A 23,218-nucleotide genomic window follows, 5' to 3' on the forward strand; every position below is an offset into this window, starting at 1 on the left:
CATCATTTTGAATGATAAATTGAGTTTCCGTAAGCTTATCGTAAAACTTCTATTACGGCTAATTGTTATAGTAATTTTATTACTGGTGACTAAAAGCAAGTCATTTGCTTTGTCACAAAAATCTGACTGTTACTGATTGTTAGCTTCTAACAACATTAGTTTGACTGAAAGCAAGATAATTTTCTTGATCAGGAAGGTCAGTACTTATCATCATTAATTATAAGTGAAATAAAAGCTATTTAGAGTAGCAAAAACGATTTTTATATGCAGATTCAGTGTATTTGACACGCCCATTTATTCATATTATAGTGTATTAGGTATTTAATTTCGTGTTGGAGTATTTTAACTTAATCTTTAAAGAAACTACATTTTATAATGGATCTGTGCAGACATCATAATTTAAAATAAACCTCCCTTTTTTGAAATTCGAAACGATTGGAAATAGAAAAAGCCTAAAGTTCCGAATAAAATAAGCTTTTTCTACGTTCGAGAATTGAATAACTGCTAAATCCATCTCTGCCTTTTAGTTCAGCTCGTTGATCTGGATTTTAAAAATATATTCAATCGAATTTTACTATCGGGAGATATACTATATTCTAACTTACGATCTGCCAATCGATTCCCATGCAGTTTTATTTATTTAAGGAATAATAATGCGTACGAAAATAATTCTTTTTAGCCATTATAATAAACTTGTACGTGTAGGAAATTTAAGATTTTGACGCGACATTTGCTCTGCTGTTATTTTAAAGTTGTAATATTCATAGAAAATGTTTCGATTTTGTAATTTAGAAGAATTTTGTTTACTTGGAATTGATTGCCATAACGAACGAGTAAGAGAAAGAGCGATACAATCTACCCTTTATGTTCCCTGATAAGATGGTTTCTAGTGCAGAAATTCAATCATTTCCTGGAAGTTAATCAAGGAAAGTCGAATCGTTCAGCTTCGATTCATTCTAATGAATACTTTTATCCACTTTATAATTCATTTTAGAGTTTTAAACAACAGAATCTTACTTAACTCGTAAATCTTATTTAAATTTATTAAATTTTAAATACTTTTATTTAAGTTATAATTTTTAATATAAAGTTTTTTTTAATACTGTAATTTATTTAAAATTTTTATATTAGGAATTAGGAAAGTATGAGTCAAAATGCTAATAAGAATAATCTACGGATTATATTTATTTTAGAATAATTCTACTATACAATACAACATTGATCATATAATATATAACAAACATTCAACAAGTAAACTTTTAATATGGACTATATATTATAATTTGTTGATGAGAGATGATGAAGAAAAGGAACATATTTTTCATAGTTACCACTAAGATAAGGCAAAAAACAAAGAAAAAAACAAAAAAAGACAAGTCACATCTACACATCTCTGGGTACAAATGGTCTTGAGGAAAGGAGCCCCTTCCTCGCCAATAATGCCACATTTTTCTTTTGAAGACCGCTCAAATCTAAACCTAAGAGATTCTCTTCCTCGGGAGTTATGATTTCTTCTATATTTTTTTTACATTTCTTAGTTTTTCCCACGTCTTTCTGGATTCTTTTGTCGGTAGAGGATTTAGCCGATCTGTAAGGAGACCAGAGATACATTTCCTGATTTTTTGTCCTCTTATCGCTAAACCACTGAGGACGAAATCCTCTGAGAGGTGGCAAACGACCTTTACGAGCCAATGCCGCGATGTATCGTTTTTCGCGTATGCTATTAGTCTTTTCTTCCATGCATTCCGTATCCTTATCTTCATCTTCTCTGTTTAATCCGTAAGGCCAGCTTTTCGCTTGAAGTCTTCCCATTCTCGCTAATGCTGCTATATTCCTCTTACCGGGATTGTCTTCGTTTTCTAAATCCCATCCTCGTGTCATACTATGAAACGCTGAAAGCGGGTGACCTCGAGATTTCAGGAAAGCCCCTATATGACGTTTTTGTTCCGTAATTAATTCTGGTGGTTTCAATTCCGATTCGTTCTGTTTATCTCCCGAAATAAACTCCGTTTGATCAATATTTCCCGTTGAATCGTTATCGGAATCGGATCTTTTTCCGTTGAAATGAGCGGAAGGGAGTCTTCCGTTTTTTGCCATTGATGCTAAATGACGTTTATCTTTCTCTACTAAATAATCGGGAAACTCGTTCTGCCAGTTTGGATCCACGGCGTAATCTTCCATAGCCAAACACTTGAACACCTGCCATTAAAAATAGACGATTAACTTTTAAACAATAAACATAAATTTAATCTTTAGAATTAAGAAGTTTTCTTAAGAATGAAAATATTAATACTAAAGTATTTAGAATATTTTACTCTTAAATAGCCTACAGTATTGTTTTTTCTTAAGCGACATACAAAAGCTTTGTATTTTCTATTGTTTTAGGTCTTTGTACTTTGTACTATTGTTAAATAAGGAAGCTCCACTTTCTATTATTTTAACCTTTTATTCTTTGAGATTTAAAAAATGCTTAGTTATATGTAGATTATATCTACTTCCCATTAATTGATAAACACTCGAAACAATACAAACGGTATCTATATTTTTCTATTGATCTATAAAGTCCCACAAGGTACAAATATTTGTATAGAGACTCTATAAAACTAAATATTTATTAAATTAATATAAACTTTACAATTTGTCTAATTAAAAAAACTCCAATACATAGTATAAATTACAAATAATTAAAATTATTATTTAGAAAAAAAAAACAAAAATAAATGTACAGAATTCTCAAAGTTAAATAAATTTGGCAGAAAAAATAAACACACACTATAAACACCTAGAAGATTGGAAAAATAACTTGAAAGACAAAGATACAATTAAATTAAATATAAAAGAAAAGATACCGTAAAAGCATCCGAGAATAGAAAAAAAAAAAAAAGACTTTGATATGGTGACAGAATCAATTAGCAGTTAAAACATTGTTTTCTTTTACTTTCCCGGCTCTGTTATATATAACAGAGGGAAAGTATGGCGATCGGTCAAAAAATGACCCCCAAGATTTTTACATTTTTGGATTCGGGACACTTTAAAACGTCTAGAAATGCAAAATAATTCGGGTTTTTTTTTCTGTATGTGTGATTGTTAGTATGGGGGGCCGCGGTTTTTTCATCGTGTTTGAAGCTTAATAACTCTTTGCGCTTTTTGTCGAAATTTCTACAATTTTGCAGGGAAGTTATTGTATTAGGGGGATTGATTCTGTTAAATTTTGGTGGTTATAGGTCGAGGAAATCATATGTCGTATCTCGAGTGGGATAGGACTTAATGACAGTTTTACAATTTTTTTTATTATACTCATCCATACCATCAAAATTAAGCTTTTTACCGTGTTATNAGTTATTGTATTAGGGGGATTGATTCTGTTAAATTTTGGTGGTTATAGGTCGAGGAAATCATATGTCGTATCTCGAGTGGGATAGGACTTAATGACAGTTTTACAATTTTTTTTATTAAACTCATCCATACCATCAAAATTAAGCTTTTTACCGTGTTATAATAATCAAAAATATAAAAAAAAATTAAAAAAAAAAAATATCGTAACAGATGTTGCCGGTAAAGTTAAGCAACTCGTTGCTGGAATTTTTTTTATATTTATTTTATCGTTAGATCACCTATGTGGGAAATATAATGTATTTTTGTAAATACAATTTATAAGAAAACAAAGTAAATAACGCATACATATATTGAATCACTTTAAACTGTTTACGATAAGATGAAATGGAATAATGTTATTTTAACCGAATTTAAAAATAATAAGTAGAAACCATACGTAATATATAATGCATGGTGTATGTATTAGTAAACATATTGAAAACAACATATATTACTGTTATTTTTTCCTTCCAAGTATTTTTATCGTAGTAAACACATGAAAGTCTTTGATATTGGAAAATAACTTTTCCAGTTGCTGATATCAGCTACTGGAATTACCTCTTAACATAATATACAACTTATTTAAATTTTTCTATCTGAAATTTAATAAGAAAAATCACCATTCAATCAATGTATTATTATTATCATTTTTTCCCTTTATATTAAAAGATATAATTTTACTAAAATCTAATTTTTCCGGGGAGAAAATTAAAAAAGAAGAGGGAAAAAAAGGTTACAATTTTAGATTATATTAGAAAAAATTGAAAATTTATTGGTGAAAGAATTGAATTCCTTCGCGTATAAGCTTAAAAAATTGCTATATGTCAGCAAATTTTAACTTTACTATTATATATTTTTCTGTATTAAAAATTATTAAATTCGAGCTGAAACTTTTCACCAAATATCTCCAAATATATAAAGAATGCAAAAAATTTACTAATCTTGTTTGTCTAAATAAATAATTAAAATGAACGTTTCCTCGATAAAAATCTAAGAAAATATTAAAAAATAGTAGGCCAATTTATTAAAAAAAATAATAAGTACAAAATAAATAAAATCATAGAATAAACTGGAGAGTTGTTGGAAAAATAAAAATATAATAAATGATTTTTTGGATAATAGATTTAAGTTCTTATTCTTAACTCATTAGTTTTGTTATGGACGATAGACGAAATTAACTGTGCTTAACGTATAAGAAGATGGTTATGACTTCCCCCTGACCTTGCAGTGTTAATATAAGTCGTTATCTGAGAAGAAGTTCAGTAAGAAAAATGATCCTTCTTCCCAACCGCTCATTTTTCTGCCAGAGTATTATTTATATTAGTCATGGTAGACACGTGACTGTAGAAGACATTTCCGGATTGATATTACCTTTTTACTATCAGCCTTTAACTTGACGTTTTATCTGAGGTATTTTCTTATGTACCCTGACACTTCCGTAATTGGATGAGTTAATTGCCTATTAATCATATATATATATCGTTATAAACGACGTTCGTTAGGTAAAAGTTTTCGGTTAACGATGTGTGATCGAATGTCAGTTTAAATTGTGTTTTATTACTTGTTTAGTATCATAATTACACATTATAATGAACCTTCGTGTAGTGGGTAAGTTGAGAGAAAATTTCGTGTAAATAAGAATGCGGGCTACACAAATAAATTGCCAAAGTTTCCGTAAACAAAAAGTCTAAACTAGATTCAAATGAAACGAAAACATTGGCGCGTTACAGCTTCGTGGGGCCCAGGCAAATTTTAATTAGGTGCCCCTTGTACAGTGTTGACTTCAGACATTTTCGTTCGGGGGAATGTACTAGGGGAAATATAAAAGATTGATTTGGAGCCCCACATCAATCTTTGAAATTGGACTCGGGAAATTGCCTTATTTTTACCATAGGATAACGCACCATTGTACTTAAATAGTTTGTAAGTTGTTTTGGAAAGTAGTAGTATCGATTTTTAGGCTAATCCACACGATTTAAAATAGATTTAATTTATTTAAACTTTGTGAATGAACTTAAATGTAAATTTTCCAAAAATTTTCATTTAAAATAACGTCACAAAGTCATACTCATATAATAATAAGTATAAACTTAAAGACTAAAAGGCTCATTTAATTTAAGAACGTGTACGCTTAAACGTAACTTGCTCAAACATTAATTTAAATAAAAAATTATTTTTAATTATAGTTTTTTTAAAAAAAGAATATTTTACTAAAAATATAAATTAGAATTGTCTTTTAGAAGAGAAATGATGATTAATAAATTAAAACAATGTTTGGAAGTTAATGAAGTAAGAGAGAAAATATGTTAAAACTTCAGTTAAGATCATAAAGGTCGTATGAAAATTCAATAAACAGTTGTGAGATATTCGATAAATGCATACCAAAGTCTTAACTATACTTTAGCTAGGAAACGTTAATGAAACAATTATAAATTGTAGAACATAATTATATATTTATACGTTTAATTTCGACTTAAAGGCATTCAGACAATTCGACAGTATGCGGTTTAGAAAACTTTAAATTGGATTTATTATTATTATTTTTTTTAAATTCTCCTATCTATCATAAAACTTTCTTTACAGTACTTTTATTTAAAGAAATGCCACGACAGATGTATACAATTGGCATGTTTTTTTTAAAAGGTTTGAACCCGTTTCTTCAAACTTAAAGATATATAAACCTTTGAGGATCCAAGTTTAGATATTTCACCAATCTTTTGCAGCTGTTGAGCATATACTTCTTCTGTTGTTGGGGCATAAACAGATCTATTTTCCAACAAACAACCTCTTTCCTTCAATCTTAGGTCTCCGTTATCAAAAAGTTTCGATCGAATTATCGATATTTGTAGAATGGAGCTATTAGTTTCTAGCTGCAACACTTGATGCCAAATACAAATTTTATGTAATAAAACATGTCCTCAATAAACGGGTCACCTATCTGATGGTTCAATAAATCTCGTTTAAGTCCCTGGCACGGTTTAATAACTCGGAAACATTGAAAAATCCAATCGATATTTACTTTTTTTTTAATTTTTCCGTAAAATTGATATAAATTACTTCAAAATTAAAGGGGAAAAAACGAGTGTTTTTGAATTTAAAACTGTTCAATTTTATGTTGTAAATTTTTTGTTCTTTGCATATGTTGTCGTTAACTGTAATGGAAGATTGTTTTGGTTGCGTGTTTGTACATTAAACTGGAGCGTGTTCTAAGCTTCCGAGCTCAAGTTTTGGTTAATGAAAGTGTTTGTGCTACTAGATCGATGAGCTTAGGTTAGTGATCGCTGATCGCTACAGTATTAACCTTTAATGGAAAACTCGATTCACAATAAGTGAAACGTTTCTCTAGTAGAAAACTTTGATTACAGCGAGTAGAAAAGACATTGAATTGTAAAAATTTTAAATAAAACAAAGCAAGATTGCCGTATATTAAACACACATACACTTAAAAAAACTTTCAAATACCATGAAAAACTTCAGCATTTATGAACAATTATTCCGATAGAAAATTACTCAGAGCTCGTGTGTTATCTGTGTTTATATATACAGTATAAGATTCTTCTAATATTATTCATATGCTGAATCATATTGGAAATTTGATGCTCGTAGTGTAAGAATCTAATACACTAAACCATATTAAGAAGTGTTTACATCATAAACGTACATTTATATATAAAAATTTGTAATTAAGCGTACAAAAATAAAATTACTAATCTTTTAAACTATAAAATTATTTAAAAATTAGAGAGTACCATTAAATACACGCAAAATGATTAAATTAAGAATATCTTGTATCTATTATATAAGTAGAAAAACGTAGCTATTTCTGAAAAATTTCCAATAAGTCATTGGTATAAATATTTTTTCCATATTAAATTTGCTCTCAAATCTCATACACCACAGTATCATTTTCGAGAAAATATTTTCTTATCACTCAAAAATACCTTAATAACTTATACAAAAATATTTTCTTAGGTTTAAAGGCGAGAACTTACAAGAGAAATCTCCCTGGAATTATACAATTTTCCTAACGCTGTAGCAAATCTTATCACTTGTGCAATCATCTTTTATCTCTACTAAAAGTTAATAATAAATTATCTTCTCTCGCTGCGATATGATTAGTTATATTCTGTAATTAAAGTTGTGTTGTATGCGTCTTAAACACGTTACAACGTCGTAAAAGTATTTTGTCGTGAATGATCATAATAAATTGCAAAATTGCATTTTATCAATTAACCAACTTTGTTTAATTTACCTTAGCTCTATTGTCAAATTAAGAGGCGAGGAAATTACAAATTAAAGCACATCATTTCAACGAGATGAATGCTTACATTGCAACAATTCTTCTTCCTAATAGCGTTTTGTTTATTAATCTTAAATCTTTACAATGAAAATGACTAAACTATCTCTTACTAAAGTACCATTTAAATGATTAAGTGTTCCTAAAATCCACCCTCGCCAATGTTTTCTCCAATAAACCTACGCTCGAATTTACTAATTCTTTAGAGTTTTCTAGGAAATTTGTTCGGAAATAAATTAAAATTTGATACCACAATACATCAAATTCAAAAAAGAATTTAATAAAGAAGAGATTTTCGAAACTATTTTATTACAAAATTTACTGGAATTTAAGAAGAAAAAAAAACACCTCTTTGTTTTATAATTATTAAGAATTTTTGAACAACTACAATTGATTCTAAAATAATGAACACAGTAAACAAAATTCTAATGCACTCGCTCGATGGTTTAGTGTTTCGTGCTTAAGTCTAATTAAGCACTTATTCACTTAAAAAAAAAACAAAGAAATAAATGAAAATAAAACCGTAGGCTATGGGTGCACTATGATGTCTTTTAAAGATTTGCGGCCAACTTCACAAAAGAAAGATAAATCAATGTCAAAAGCTCGCCGATTCAGCATTTTTTTTATCGTCTCTGGTATCTACTTTCCAGTTTTCTTCCAGAGATTTTAACATTTTTACTTCAGTATTAACTCGATAAAAATATCTTTCGCGAGATCTGTAATTCACTCGCTTTTTCTTAAACCTATTAGTATAGTTAACGTATCTTTACACTATCAATAACCCATATTTATACCTATAAAGAATTAATCCATCAAATCCATTATTTCTTTATGTGTGACTTTTACTTCACGATTCTCTCTCTGTGTGTGTAGCATTATAAAGAATCTAAGTGCTACAGAAATAAGCATGATCTTCGACTTTCACCTCAGAAATGAATGCATCTGTTTCATTTCTACTAATACACATTCATTAAAATAATTCTAGGTACTGTATACTTACAATCCATTTAACATAGTATAACATTAACATTCGACGTATGAAGCTTGTGTTCTACTGGAACAATATGCTAAACTGCATACAAATTTTTTACATAAACTCTAATTTATGCTCTTTATCAATATGTAAATGCAACGATAAAAAACAAGGCTACAATTTTTAATCATATTTTTAATTAATTTAATTTAAAATACATGCTCTACAACTCAAATTAGTGGCTTGCCCCTGTAAATCACACTTTTCCCGTTAACAGCAATCATGCCTGTCAACGTTGTGGAGAAAATTTTTTGAATTGAAAATCACGTGATTTCAAATTACAACCCAATAAACCGTTTTAATCCAATTTAATTGAATAAAACAGAATATATTCTTGAATATTTTACATTTATCTTCATAAATAAATAAGTTATAGATAATCTAATCGCTTCAAAGTATCAAGACAACATTGGATTATCCATACAATTTTGGTTCTATTTTTCTAAAAATTTCTCAACCTTACTTTTAAATTAATTTTATTACATTTAGGAATGTGACTCGCGATCGACTAGTTGCAACTCGATATAAATTTACTCCAGTATCTTTTAACCTTTTTAGAAAAATTCAAAAAAAAAAACCTTTAAAAACNAGGCCTAAATACTATTCATATGATAAATTTAACAACAATTATATATTTTTTTAAACTTTTAATAACAAATTTAAAAAGTTTCCTTAGCATGCAATACCATTTTGAAACTTTTAAAAGTGCATTTAATGCATAAATCCTCCCAAAATTGAGTATGTTGGCACTTTGGAAGAAAATTATTAACGTTTAAAATATTCACGAATAATTTAAATTGGTCAGAATGAATAATTAGATTATTTAAAGAACATTCTTTGAATTTTTAATTAAATTACAGACTATGCATACTTATATATATATATATATATATATAACCTTATTATACTGAAAGAGATTCGTGATTAGAGATCGTTTCACGCGTGTAAAGATGTCTACAGAGTATAATTATCTCGTTATCTAGCAAAGTATCGCATCTATAAATCATTTCTAATCTTTTATTTTTCAATATTTCAAAGAGGAATTACGTGTCTCTAGAGTGGATAATCACAAAACGATCATTTTTCCAAGGATAAAACTGTACGATAATCTCTTAATTCTCCATTTAAACTCGAAGAAAATCAAAATGTAGATAAATAATAGTAAAAAGTTCTGAAAGACATTTTCATTTTTAAAGATTTTTCAGCTTTTGTAAAGTCAAAAATCATTGAAAATAAATCTCTCTTACTCCAAAGCTAGTCAGTGATGACAAGTTGAATATTCGTTGCCAAATATAACCTTGTGCAATATGTCAACAGCTGTGCAATTTGTAGACATATTGGAATTTTATCATCATAATCTCTGTTGTAATATGTCTTTTTCCTCAATAATCCAAGCTAATCTTTTCCATATTTACAAGGTCGTTAAAGAGGAATAAAGGACAATCATTAAAATTAATATTTAACAATCTTTCAAAAAAAAAAAAATATTTTAAATTAGCTTCTAAATTTTACTAAGAAATATATTAAATAAGTGTTTTAACTGTAAAGTTTTGTACAGTATAGTTTATCAGTTTGGTAGGAGAGATAACAGATTTTAAAAAGTTCATTTTTACTCGATCCTATCGCTTCTATTTTAAAATTTCACAAGAGTATAAGAATAATTACAGTGTATATATAAGAAGTATTTAATGTATAAATTAATTAATATACTGTATATATATTTTTTAAAATCAATTTTTACAGATTTTTATGCTAAGAAAATGTCAAAATAAAGTTCATTTACAAACATTCCTGCAAACTGCTGATAAGATAAGTGTTGAAAATCGTAACTTGTCGGTTATAAAATGCCTGAAATCTCCGTTTGTCAAGCTTTCTTATTATTTTATTCCTGATTCAGTAACATAATTTTAAAGATTTAAGAAATTTTTACACGTTTTAAAGCTTATTTTTTTAGCTTTGAAAATATCAAATTCCTACACTCGACCAGGTTTTCTTTTTAACTTCGTGAAGCATTTTACTTTAAAGATTTCTCTATATAAAATTTAAATTATTACCTTAAAAAATAGTCGCATATACAATGATTTTTATACATAAGTTATATTAACTTTTGTATTTTACTATATACACGTATATACTCGTATATAAACACACCTAAAGATACACACAACACACAAGATTCTGTTTATTGTAAGACTCTAAACATACAAAACCTTAGATTATGAACAAATAAGATCTTGCAAGTGAATAAATAGAAAGATCTTGAAAGCTTCTAAATAATTAATAAGGAACTACATCTTGTAATATATTGAATTATTAAGATTCTTGGGTACTTCTGAACAATATTAGTTCGAATAAATATAGTTTATATAGGAATAAGTTAGATAAAATAATATAGTTGTTTCACTTTGCTTGTATTTATATAGAAACAAAGAAAAATAAAGATTTTAAAAGCCTTAGTTTTACGTAAAATTTTAATAATAATTTATTAATTCTATCTTGAAATATATATATATATATATTAATTATACACGNAAAAATGCGAAAAAACAAGAAAAAAAATGCTGTTTACTTCCTTCAAAATGTTTAAAAAATACATCAAGTTTCCTAGTTCATTTCTTTAAAAGTATTTTTTTTAAATATATATTTTGAACTTTATCGAACTACTTTAAAGTATTAAAATTATATCAAAGTTTTCTTAAGTTTTCTACTTTTTCCTCATCGAATTTATTAAAACTTCTTTAAAATAAAATACAAATTTTTTATAAGATCTTCTTAAATCTCTTATTTAAAAAGTAAAAAAAAACTCATTATAATAAATTTATTAAATTTAAAAAATAAAAAAATATTTTTTTCCGTTTCGAGGGGAGAAAAAAAGTAGAATTTCAATCGAATTCTTTTAAAATATTAAAAAATAAAATTACTATTGAAAATATATACGCAATTTTCATATGGAAAGTGGATGCATTTATCGAACTCCTTTAAAATATTTAAAAATATTTCAATTATCTTAAAATATTTAATTTAGAAAAAGAAAAAAAAAAAGAAATGCAAATTTTATGCAGAAATCGATACAGTTATTGAATTGTTTTAAAAATATTAAAACTTAATTCTTTTGTTCCATACTTAATTAATTCCGAATAAACTGAATTAAATTATAGTTTTTTTTTTAAATATAGTGCTTTAAAGTAAGCTCACCTCGAATTGGAAGACAAGGATAAAGACGACGCACAAAAGATGTAATTTGGACATTTTCTGATTGTTGTCAACAGGCTGTATAGAGTGAGGAAGAACTGTGAACAGTCATATAAACAGTCCTGTTCTTGAATCGATGATGTTCTACCACGACAGCTTATTGGATAAGAACTTTACGCCGACTCAGAACCAATTTTACTTAAAATATCTTTATTTCCTGAAATAATAAGTTTGAAGAAAATATATTACTTAAACTTACAATACATTTTCTTTATAAAAATTCGAATTTTACTGTCGAAAACATTACTTACATAATGCTATATGCGTAGGAGTAGATGCGATATATATCGCAAAATTAGTGTTTATAATCTATAATTTAAACGTATATATATAAAATTAGCTGTTAGAAGGTCTTCTAAACATATTTTTTAATAAAATCAATCGATATTAAACACTCTCCTTGTCTTCTAAAGAATATAATCTTTATATATTACGCTTTTTTTCCGCTATCTTCGACCATAAAATACGACCAAAAAAAAAATATGCCGCCTTTTCAAAGAATATTAAATATTTTCTCTCACTTCAACCATAAAAAATAAAAATTAAATGAATAAGAACAGAAAATAATTAAATTTTGTATTATTTAACTTTTATTTATAAATAAATTAATCAGAATTTTATTTCTTCGAGTATTAATAACAATAAAAAAAATTTAATATTAATCTTTCTTACAAGATTTAATTAAATAAATTTATTTATTTGTATATAAAAAGATAAAGTTTTTCATTATAAAAAACAAAAAAGAATTATATCTTTTATCAAATATCAATCTTGATTAAATAATTATTCAATTAATTATGTTAAAAAATACCTTTAAATTTACATTAAAGATGAAAACTTTTATCCAAGATTTTTACAGCATCCCGAATTTCTTAGAAATTTATAAATAGCTTCCACATCTGTTCCTGATGATGTTATTTATATATATATATATTTTTTAACTCTAACTTTTTTGCATCTAAACGCGAAATTAATATTCTTATTTTCATATTTAAAATATAAAAAATAAGGAAACTGCCGATATAACTAACCATTAAGAGATTTTGATATTCTAAGAAATTAATTCCTTTTTTTTCTTCAAGATCTTGGAAGTCCCCACGCAATACAAATTCAATTTATATAGAAATAAATATATCATTTTCATATATTTTTTTAAAAATATTATTTAAATAAAAGTAATTTATTTAAGCACAATATTTATCTTACATTTTTCATGTTTAATGCTTTCTGACTATAAAATTTGAATCTATATTAACTTATATTCTCAAGAGATAAAACTACTGAAATGCGTGCTTCACTGCATTCATTAGTGTTAAAAGGAGAAGCCAACTTTACAATCGTTTCCATTATTGCAAATATCTCGTAACTGTTTTTCACAAAAGATTAATAAACATTGGACATATTTAGATATATATTACTTGTCTTAATATATATATATATATAATTTTAATATATTTAAATAAATTGTTATCATTTTAAAATTGATAAATACACGGTTGATTTCTCGACATCTTTATCACCTTATCTAATTCAGTTTAATCAATAATACGAATTATTTACTTTTAATTATATTATAAACTATAAGCATTAAAAAAATTGTGTAGCTTCTTAATTTTCTTATTAAATTAGTGAAAATACAAGATTTTAAGATCGTATTAAATTCTTAATTATGCTCTGTTGTTATAGCATTTTATAAAACACGATGTAGTTTTAAAATGTTAAGAAAGATTTAAGAGTAAATAAACACCTTTAGCAAGTTTAATTAAGTTATTTGTGTAAGGAAACTTGAAGAAAATATAAGAAAAAATTGTATAATTTATTTTCAATTTAATTCATCGATCATAATGAAAGTTTTCATAATAATTTGGAGGTCTTTTAAATGATTAAATATATTTCAAGAGCTGTTTCGTAAAATTTAATTGAAAATTTCTGTTACAAATAAAGGTAATTTGATCTTTGTTGATAACGTAGAAAGAGAAATGTTTTCCAGACTTTTGTAATAACAAGGAAGTAAAACCAAGGAAATTATTGACAAGAAATATATTAATGACATGTTTATAAAACTAACCTTTTTCTATATATTAAAATTTATATATTTTTAAAGATAAAATAAATGAAACGTGATGTATATGTATAAATATATTTATATACTTCTTTGTGTATGTTATTGAGTTGCTGCAGTTATTGAATATTGAAAGATTTTTAGTATCACTTTACACGCTCACATAAGTGTAAATAGATAAAGGAGAAAGAAAAATATCTATTCCTTCATTTTTTCTTATATCTTTAAACTTATAAAAATCATTTTAAGATATTTTTTATAAGAACTTTTAATTAAAAATGTTATTGAAAAACTTTTTAATTATTTAAAAAAAATTCATAATTTTAACTAAACTTTCTTTTATTGAGGATAATGTACAAATTAAAATGACAAATTCTTAAGTACAACCTGTTGTTTATTTAATTGGTTTAGCAAAAATATTGCTTTTAAAAGTATAATTAATCATTCTTTTATTGCAAGTGATAGCACACATTATAGGAAACTTCTATAGTATGTCATACACACACACTAAGTAGCAAGTATCGGTTCAATAGAGATTTTGATACAGGTGGTTGAAGTGTTAATTATGTCATTAATTCTGCCATCTAAATGTAGAGACATTATTATTAATAGCATGACTTGTCGTTAAAGAATCGTTATTGTATCGTTTAGTAATGTCCAGTTGGAAGAGAAAATCCATTAAGATAGATCTTTACTGTTTAATGCGGGTATTTATAAATAATCTTATGTAACCTTTACTCTCTAGCATTCGGATTTTTTCATATTCATGTTCGGTTAATCTGTACTGATTTTTCAAATATGATAAGAAAATGGAGTGTTTTATACACTAGAAAACCGACTGTACACTTTTTTTTTGTATAGACGATTAAGTTTCTAACGAGATCTTAATGTATTAAAAACTCATTTTTGTTATCTATATGTATACAGTATATAATTTTTTTTTAATAATTATTCTTGTTTCGAATTGAGGAAGCGATACAGGAAGACGTACAAATATTTTATTTTATATAACAAAATACTGTATTATTACTAAAACCGTTATAAAAATCTAACAAACAAAGTGTAATTTATATATATTTTGTTTTTAGTAGCTTAAAACTGCATGTAAACATATAAACATTCGCACAGACAAACAGGTGATCCGTGACAGAATTACAAAATTAATATTATTATATAGATACAGTTTCCGTTTACAGGAAAATAAAAAATATAAAAAATACAGTAAATTTCCCGTACTAAAGCTTCATAACAATTTTTATATCTATAGAAAACAATTTCTTTAGTCGTTTAGTTGTTTTGAAAACAATAAAACGTTTACGAGATCTTCTTTTTTAATTTCAGTTTAACAAAAATAAAAAAAAGGAACATCGTATCGTTTCCATTATACATTTATTTAAAAAATTTAAAATAAAACTTTGTTTAAAAGGAGTAATTTTAACTTATTATTGCGACTACTGCCTACGAGCAACTATTGGACATATTAAATTCAACAGCATATAATTATTTACACCCGTCTTTCAAACAATATTACTATAGCCTGAGGTAAAAGAATTTCTCAATATCACGGCTTCAGCGGGATAAACATCGTTGAAAACAGTGGTATAAACCTTAAAGAACTTTACCAAAAAGACACCATTGCCCGAGGTAATTCACATTTGTAATTAAAATTTACCTTCTCTTGACATCACACCGCTGATACCGAGTAATCAATCATTCGGTTTGATGTGTTACCGCAGCCAATTTTCTAAAAAAAAAAAATAAGAAAGGGGAGGAGAAAGTGTTCTTTAACAATATATATATATATAAAACTCTAATAATTTTAAAAGTACTCCCTTTAAAATAATTATAATTAAAAGTTTGTAAAATAGATTTTTAACTAGCTTTACTTACATAATTAAAACGGTTTTAATTATTTTATAGCGATAAAATACAGCTGTTGAATGCTAAATTTACATAAATACTTAATTTATCTATTAATAAACACCTTTAGAATGCGAATAACTGATATTTTTATAACTATTTTTAATTTAAATTAATTTACTTTTTTTTTTATCTCAAACTTCTAAAAATAACTTTATAGTCAATGAGATAGTCTGAGTTTACATTTGAATTAAGTTGTTATTTTAAATTTTAATGTATATTAAATCTAAAATTAAATTCTGTAAATAAATTTAATGGTAATAAATAATATTTTCTTGGGTTGTAAATAAGTATTAATCTTCTGCATCACAAACTTTTGAATTTTTCTCTTATATAAACCTGTCAGAAGGACATCATTGTAAATATTGTAACAAATATTTTAAATTTGTAATAATATCAATAAAATATTTATAGAAATAATGAATATTTTAGTGTTTTAATGCACATAAATTGCAATTTATGTGCATGAATAGAGTAAAAAATGTCCCTTCTAGTCTTTCTTGATGGTTAAGATATAACAGTCAACCCCCCTATAACACTGTTGATTTTTCTGTTTTATATGAATTTCATGTTGTACGAGTCACTTAAATTTTACAAATACATGAGCCGTTCACAGCCCGGCACACGTATTTGTAAAATCTAAGTGACTCGTACAACATGAAATTCATATAAAACGGAAAAATCAACAGTGTTATAGGGGGGGTCGACTGTATATCAGTTACATCTGACAGATAAACTGTGTTTAGTTTAGTATATAAAACTATTAAAATAGATTTAGTTGTAGAAAAAATTCAGTTTTAAACTGTTTGTCAACATAAATAAATGTGAAAATATTTCTACGTATCTACAATCTGCAGACACACTGTTAACATTTGGTATTGTTATTGCTCTTGACAGTAGTTGTGTAATAACTTTCGGGAAAGCTAAAATTTAAAAATATATAAAACTATTTGAACTTTTCTAAACTATTTCTTAACATAAATAAAAATAATAAAATATTTCTGTAACTTTTATTAATAATTAACAATTTCTGTATACGTCTGCACATCTTTTGTAAGGGAAATAAATAATCGAGTTCAGCATATTTTAAAGTAAAGAAAATTAAATTAAATTATTTATTCTAATTTAACGTTCTACTAATTAAGAATTAAACATATAATAAGAGTTATATATAATTAATTTTTTTAAAGAAAAGAACAAAAGTTTATACATAATTTATATGTTTTAATAGTAGAATAATCTGTGTAAGGTTGCAAAGTTATAAGCAATCTTTAAACACGAAATCTTTCTGCATATTTATACACACTTTAATAACAGTTAACCTTTCTATAACAGTAAATATAAAGGGCATGTTTGTTAAGATAGCGTCTAACACAGAGGACAAACAATAAAGAATTAGTCTAGAAACTCCTCTAGAAAGATTTAAACGTTTTTTTTTTCGGGTGTATATAACATCATATAGATATTAATGAAGTGATAAGTCATAATAAAATGAAAATAATATGGTCACCTGCATTTGATGTACATCTTGAACGTTTTTTCCTTCATTCTAATACTAAAATGATCATATATCTTAACTCTCCAGAGTATAGTAAATTGAACAGTGTCATAATTCAAGAGGATGTCTCCGGTCGATGAGTGTGGTGCAAAGATAATAGTGAATCATTTGCTTTGCTATCTTTTCTTCTTACTTGTACAAATACTTGGAGTGACACCCTGTGAGAGTTTCTATTGTTTACGAATGAGAATAACTTTCTTCAAAGAATTAATTGTTTCTTTTATGTAATGCATTTATAAATAAGTTCATTTCTCTTTCGTGGATAACATAAAATGATTTATTACTCGGTTATATAATACGCTTACCAACTTCTTAGTTTACAAACTTTGTATATTAAACCGAATACGTAAATATGAAAGTTAAAGGTCGTTGATAATATTTTACATAATGATTTAATTAATAATTTTGTAACGTAAAACTGATGTTAATTATAGTCATTTTAATTTTGTAATACGATTAACTTGAGAAATATATTAATTTTATAAATATTTTAATAACAGAAATACTGTATTTATAAATATACTTTATAAGCTTATTTACTATATATTAATGTAAAAAAATGTGCACATTTTAAGTTTGAAAATTATCTGAATTATAAATTTAACGAAAAATATCTTTGCTTTTCTTTTTTATAGATGAAGATTTGTGATACTTCTTAAATTAATAGTTATTTCTACCAATAGAACGATGCTCGAGAATAGATGTTGCAATTTTTCACTATTAGAACTAGAAGCAATATTATCAATAAAATTATATATAACACATATATATTTTATACAGTAAATAATCATTTTAGAGGATAAGAAAGTAATTATAATGACACTTCCTTCTCATCTTAATTCTTCAGCTTCACTTAAGATCTTAACATTTTCTTGTATTCTACACGATTCTTCCAAGATATTTATGCTTACAACCTTTTTTTATTGTGATATATTTGAAAAAATTTATCTTTATATTTTATAATATTGTATACTTTATCTTAGTATAATTTTTCTACTTCTGATAGATAAATCAGTTGTTGTGTAACGAATTAATTTATCTGTATTAGATGTGTTTAACAGATTAATTAAGAGATATGCTATTAATTAAACTATTAGTGCTGATATAATAAATTAATTACGATGTTTAATTAATTATTGTTAACAGTTGTCTATCGTATTATATTCATATTTTACACATTAATAACTGTTTTTTATACATATATATACTTTATTTAACAGTTTATTAGTAGATAATGTAGAAAACACACTTGTCATATGCAAAAATAAAAGCTTCTTCATGCAAAAAGATGAGGATCAACTGCTTAGAAAATAATGAGATGAATTAAACAACGAAGGTGGAAAGATTCTGATTAAAAATAAGTGTAGCAAAAGTACATAAAACTATAATTATACAGAATTACACCCGAAGAAAAGTAATTTTACGGTGTTCTAACAAATTCTAAAAACAAATTTATTAAAAAAATGATTAAGTGAAAAGTTAAAAAATAATTGTAATTTTAAGGAAACGAAGTGAATTAAAGAAGAGTAAAACTTCTGTTTACTTCCTCAAGATTTGTATTATGTAAACTGCTTAAAATCCTAATAAGAAAATGGAAGAAACATTATATTTTCTTACGAATTAATAAAACTAAACTTAAATAACTATTTAAAAAATTATTGAAATTGTTTATAGATTTCTTTCTTCTATTCAACTCTGATAGATAAATTTTTATTAAAATACAACCATTACTAGAAAAAGAAAGAATATAATTCTGGAATAAATATAAAAGAAGTAAAAATAGTATCAGAGAATAAACACATTACATTTGACGGGGGTATAAAAAAAAAAAACTCACATCAAAAGAAAAGTGTAAACCTAAACCATTTTTAGACTTGAATTTAATGGAATATGATCCAATTCTGGATAATTTTACTAAAAAAAAAAGTAAAAAATAATAATGATGATAATAAAGAAAATAGAACTAACGCTTGAAAGAGCAGCAAAACTTGAATTTTCGTTATAATTGCTGCAAAATGTGAAAGCGAATAAAAATGCATTTTTTAAACATTAATGTCATATTCAAAATTTTTTATTTCTTTTTATATACCATTATAAAATTATATTGATTTTCATAACCTTTATTTAGACAAAATTCAACGAAAACAGCCATTTTCACAACATATTTAGGTATAAAATTTTGTTTAAATAATGTCCTGTCATAAAATAATAATAATAATAATAGATAATATAACACTACTTATCAGCATATAACATATGTAATAAATTTTTTTATTTTTTTAATAATAAGGAATAAAATGTAAATATCTACCTCAAAGCATTACCTCAAACTTTTATTTTTATTTTTTTTCCTCATTTTCTGTATAAACTTTCGAACCGATTCTTGTTTAACTGTAGATAATTTACTGACTACTCTTAAATTAAATTACCATAATATCCTTGTAAGTTGAGAATTACACGAGTATAATTTATAACTATAGTAGCATCAATATCAGTTTTGAATAGAATGTTTCGAGTGTTTATAAAATTAAAACTGATCGATTTTATGAATATTGTAAAGGATATAATTTCCTCTTTAAAATTTCAAGCGGATTTTGTGATAAAATTTGCTATTCATAAATTTATTCTCGTTTCAAAATGTGAAGATAACAAGTAATACGATGCCAAAATTATTCTAGTTTAACCTGATTCTATTCTCAATCTGTTAAATCTTTATTAACTAGAAATTTTAACCTTTTTTTTAAAGTTTTAATGATATAATTTTGAATATTTTATGGCACTTTTACGTAAAATATCTTTCTTTTTTTTAAAATTATATAATCAATAAGTTAACTAGTTAAATTGTAAATAACTTTAAAAGTTCTTTCTAGATACAAATAATAAGATCATTTTATAAGTTATATTTTAATAAACAACCGAGTCTATTAAACTTACATAAAATCCGAGGTAATTCAAATATACAGGGTGGTCTCATGGGCGTAGCCAGAGTTTTGTTATGGGGGGGCCTAGTGGAGGCCAACCTGACACAAAATTGAATTATTTCAAATTATTGTTCATTATTGGGCACCGAGCAAGCCGTTCACCTTTTTTTTAGTATTCAAAACTTTTATTTTAGCTTTAGGTGTTTACAAATCGACTCAACACTTTTTCGGCTGTGATTTCCTGGGGGGCACCAGGTTCCCTGGGAGGGGCCGTGCCCACCCAGGCTCCCCCCTCGCTACGCCCATGGGTGGTCTAGAAGTCAGTTAACTGTGTTATGTGTTTCGGATTACATTTTCGTAAACTGAGTTTAGAACAACGTAAAATTAGTGGAAAAATGAGAAAAATGTGATTTAATATTTAATTATTTGGGCAGTTTAGTCTTTACAATGATTTACTGATTTTTAAACTAATCCTGTTATGTAGTAAAACCTGTCTAAGACGGAAAATCAATCTAGTAATGTTACGATTTGCTATGTAAAATAAAATATTATTATAAGCCAACTTGTCTAACGTGGAAACAGAAGACATTTTTGGAATCAGTTGCGTAACATAACCTGTGTAAAGCAAAATTTTTCAGCGTAACAGCTGCCAAATTCTAAAGCATAATTAATTGCGGGTTCGAATTTAAGCTCCACTTTTCAATGAAGAATTACGGTCTTTTATTTGTTTTCTTTCTTAAGATTGTATTTACATTGTCTAGAAAATAATTGTGACAATGTAACACTATGTAATCCAACTCTCTTGAAGAGTTAGTAAAAATATAACCATGTAAAAAAACATAAAATTCTAGCAGGTACTCTTTCCGTCTTAAACAGATTCTACTATATAAATAAATAACTATATATAAACTTAAAATAAATATATAAAAACTAAATGTTTTGATGTAGACTAAGAAGTGGTTATATAAATTTTATGTAAGTATTTCTTAATACATTTAAATATAATAAAAACGATAACAGTGCGTTGAGTAAGCACATTAAATAATTTATGTACAGTAGGCTACGTACATAAAATTATATTTGATATATCAATACAACATTATAAAAATGATTTACCTGTATTTTCTTCCATAAACTTGTGGTCAAGACTATTGATTGTTTAAGTACACTGTCCACGTTCGTTTCGGTTGATAGCATAGAACATTGACAACCGAATTCTTCTCGGGCTTAACTCTATTGTGCGTATTGTTCGCAATTTTTTGGATGAACAATTTTAGCGTAAATAGATAGCAAAGTACCACTTAAAATGACTAAAAAATGGTACCACGTCTTCGAAAGATATCTTGCTCTAAGAACTACGTTCCTTGCTAGAAGTGGAAGAATTTTAAGAGGTTAAGAGCGAGGTTGTAAAATAAAATCATTGTAAAAATAAAGAAACAAATAATTTATAATAATGGATTATAGTTTAAATAATATAAGGTAAAGTTCCACTACGGCCTACCAAATTTAGATTAACTCCAATTTTTTTTTCCCTCCCAAAAAATGACTAAGTTATCACACTTTATTTGCTTGATACATAAAATTGAACTAGTTATAGACCATTTTTGACTGATTAATTTATATTTAAGCCATAATTTTAGGCATGTATATCATAGGAATTTATATTGATAAAGTAATATTTAAGTCGTATATGGAAAAGAAAGTGGGAAATGATGTTTTCTTCTATCTAAATTTCATATTGGAAAGCACAACAATAGCATAAAACAACTGCTAGATACAAAAACTTATTTTAAAAATAGAAAGAAAGATTATAGAAGTGGAAGAATTCTGGAGACATGTAGAGATTTCAAAATGATATTTTTACTGAAGCAGAAATACAGAAACACAGTTTGGTAAGAAGTATTTGGCATCTGGAGAAAATGTTAAGAAATGTAACTTCATACTGATTTATATTTATTGATAATGATAATAAATTAAAAATAATACACAATAAAATCACATAATAAAAATAGATAAAAGGTCAAAGATAAAATCAGTAGGGTATTGACAATTTAAGACGGAATTGAACGAGATTTAAAGGATAATTAAAGGAACTACATACAAATAATTCGTTTATTGGAACAAAAAAAAAACCAAGAAGTTTCTATGTCACTTAAATAAAAAACAATTTAATAAAATTTTATTATAAAAAAAGAAAGAAGCTCAGATAAAATTTTTTAAATTTAAATTAATTAAAAAATATTTTATAGCAGTGATAAAAGTGAAGAATACATCAAAGCAATACACAAAGAAGTCTAATATGAGATTTCATGTAACTGAAGATTTCTTTGAATATTGCACGGTAAAAATAGTACGGATCAGAATTGGTAAATATAATAACGAAGAATAAATATATTAATTGGCTTGCTAATGATGTACTAATTTGGGTAATTACAAATACAAAAAAAAATTATAGAGCTTAATAATTGAAAAAAAAAAATAAATAAAGCAATCAGGAAACTGACAAAGTTGTCCAAGTTCATTGGGAATTTAAAGTAAGGCCTATATGCTCACACTTCAGATTTTCCAATAATTACTCCGTTGAGAATAAATGTAAAAATTAATTTAGATAATGAATTATTTAACTAATTAAATAGCCTACACGTTAAATATTCCTTTCGGGTTAATACGATTCTTACACTTTTCAGTTGAGACATTCGGAAATATTTAACTTTTCGAAGGACACTTAAACGAAAAATACCAGTTAATAATGTTAAGAAAATGATCCAGAATATTAAGGAATTGTTACGCTATTAAGAAT

General features: G+C 26.0%; 1 protein-coding gene across 3 annotated transcripts; it reads right to left on the minus strand.

The window, feature by feature from the left end:
- Positions 1–1,177: 1,177 nt before the first annotated feature.
- On the minus strand, positions 1,178–22,525 carry LOC111642385. Of its 3 annotated transcripts, XM_023388727.1 has the most exons (5): positions 21,535–22,525; positions 17,450–17,655; positions 15,692–15,763; positions 11,901–12,114; positions 1,178–2,199 (listed from the first exon to the last, which is right to left on the minus strand). In XM_023388727.1, the coding sequence occupies exons 4-5, from the start codon at positions 11,952–11,954 to the stop codon at positions 1,384–1,386; spliced, it is 870 nt and encodes a 289-aa protein (XP_023244495.1). In that variant the 5' UTR covers positions 11,955–12,114; positions 15,692–15,763; positions 17,450–17,655; positions 21,535–22,525; the 3' UTR covers positions 1,178–1,383. The 3 variants fall into 3 exon arrangements, with proteins under 3 accessions (XP_023244495.1, XP_023244496.1, XP_023244497.1); XM_023388728.1 differs by lacking the exons at positions 15,692–15,763; positions 21,535–22,525 and having other exon boundaries at positions 17,450–17,973; XM_023388729.1 differs by lacking the exons at positions 11,901–12,114; positions 15,692–15,763; positions 17,450–17,655; positions 21,535–22,525 and adding an exon at positions 2,331–2,411.
- Positions 22,526–23,218: the final 693 nt, after the last annotated feature.

The sequence above is a fragment of the Centruroides sculpturatus genome, unplaced genomic scaffold (genome assembly GCF_000671375.1).
Source record: "Centruroides sculpturatus isolate CEXI.00-Female unplaced genomic scaffold, Cexi_2.0 scaffold1718, whole genome shotgun sequence".
In the NCBI taxonomy this organism is placed as follows: domain Eukaryota; kingdom Metazoa; phylum Arthropoda; class Arachnida; order Scorpiones; family Buthidae; genus Centruroides; species Centruroides sculpturatus.

Bases quoted from the DNA above. Each gene is read 5' to 3' on its own strand.
- LOC111642385 (XM_023388727.1), bottom strand. From the start codon at position 11,954: ATGTCCAAATTACATCTTTTGTGCGTCGTCTTTATCCTTGTCTTCCAA. The intron at 2,200-11,900 runs GTGAGCTTACTT...TTTTAATGGCAG, and splicing joins TCCTTGTCTTCCAATTCGAG to GTGTTCAAGTGTTTGGCTAT.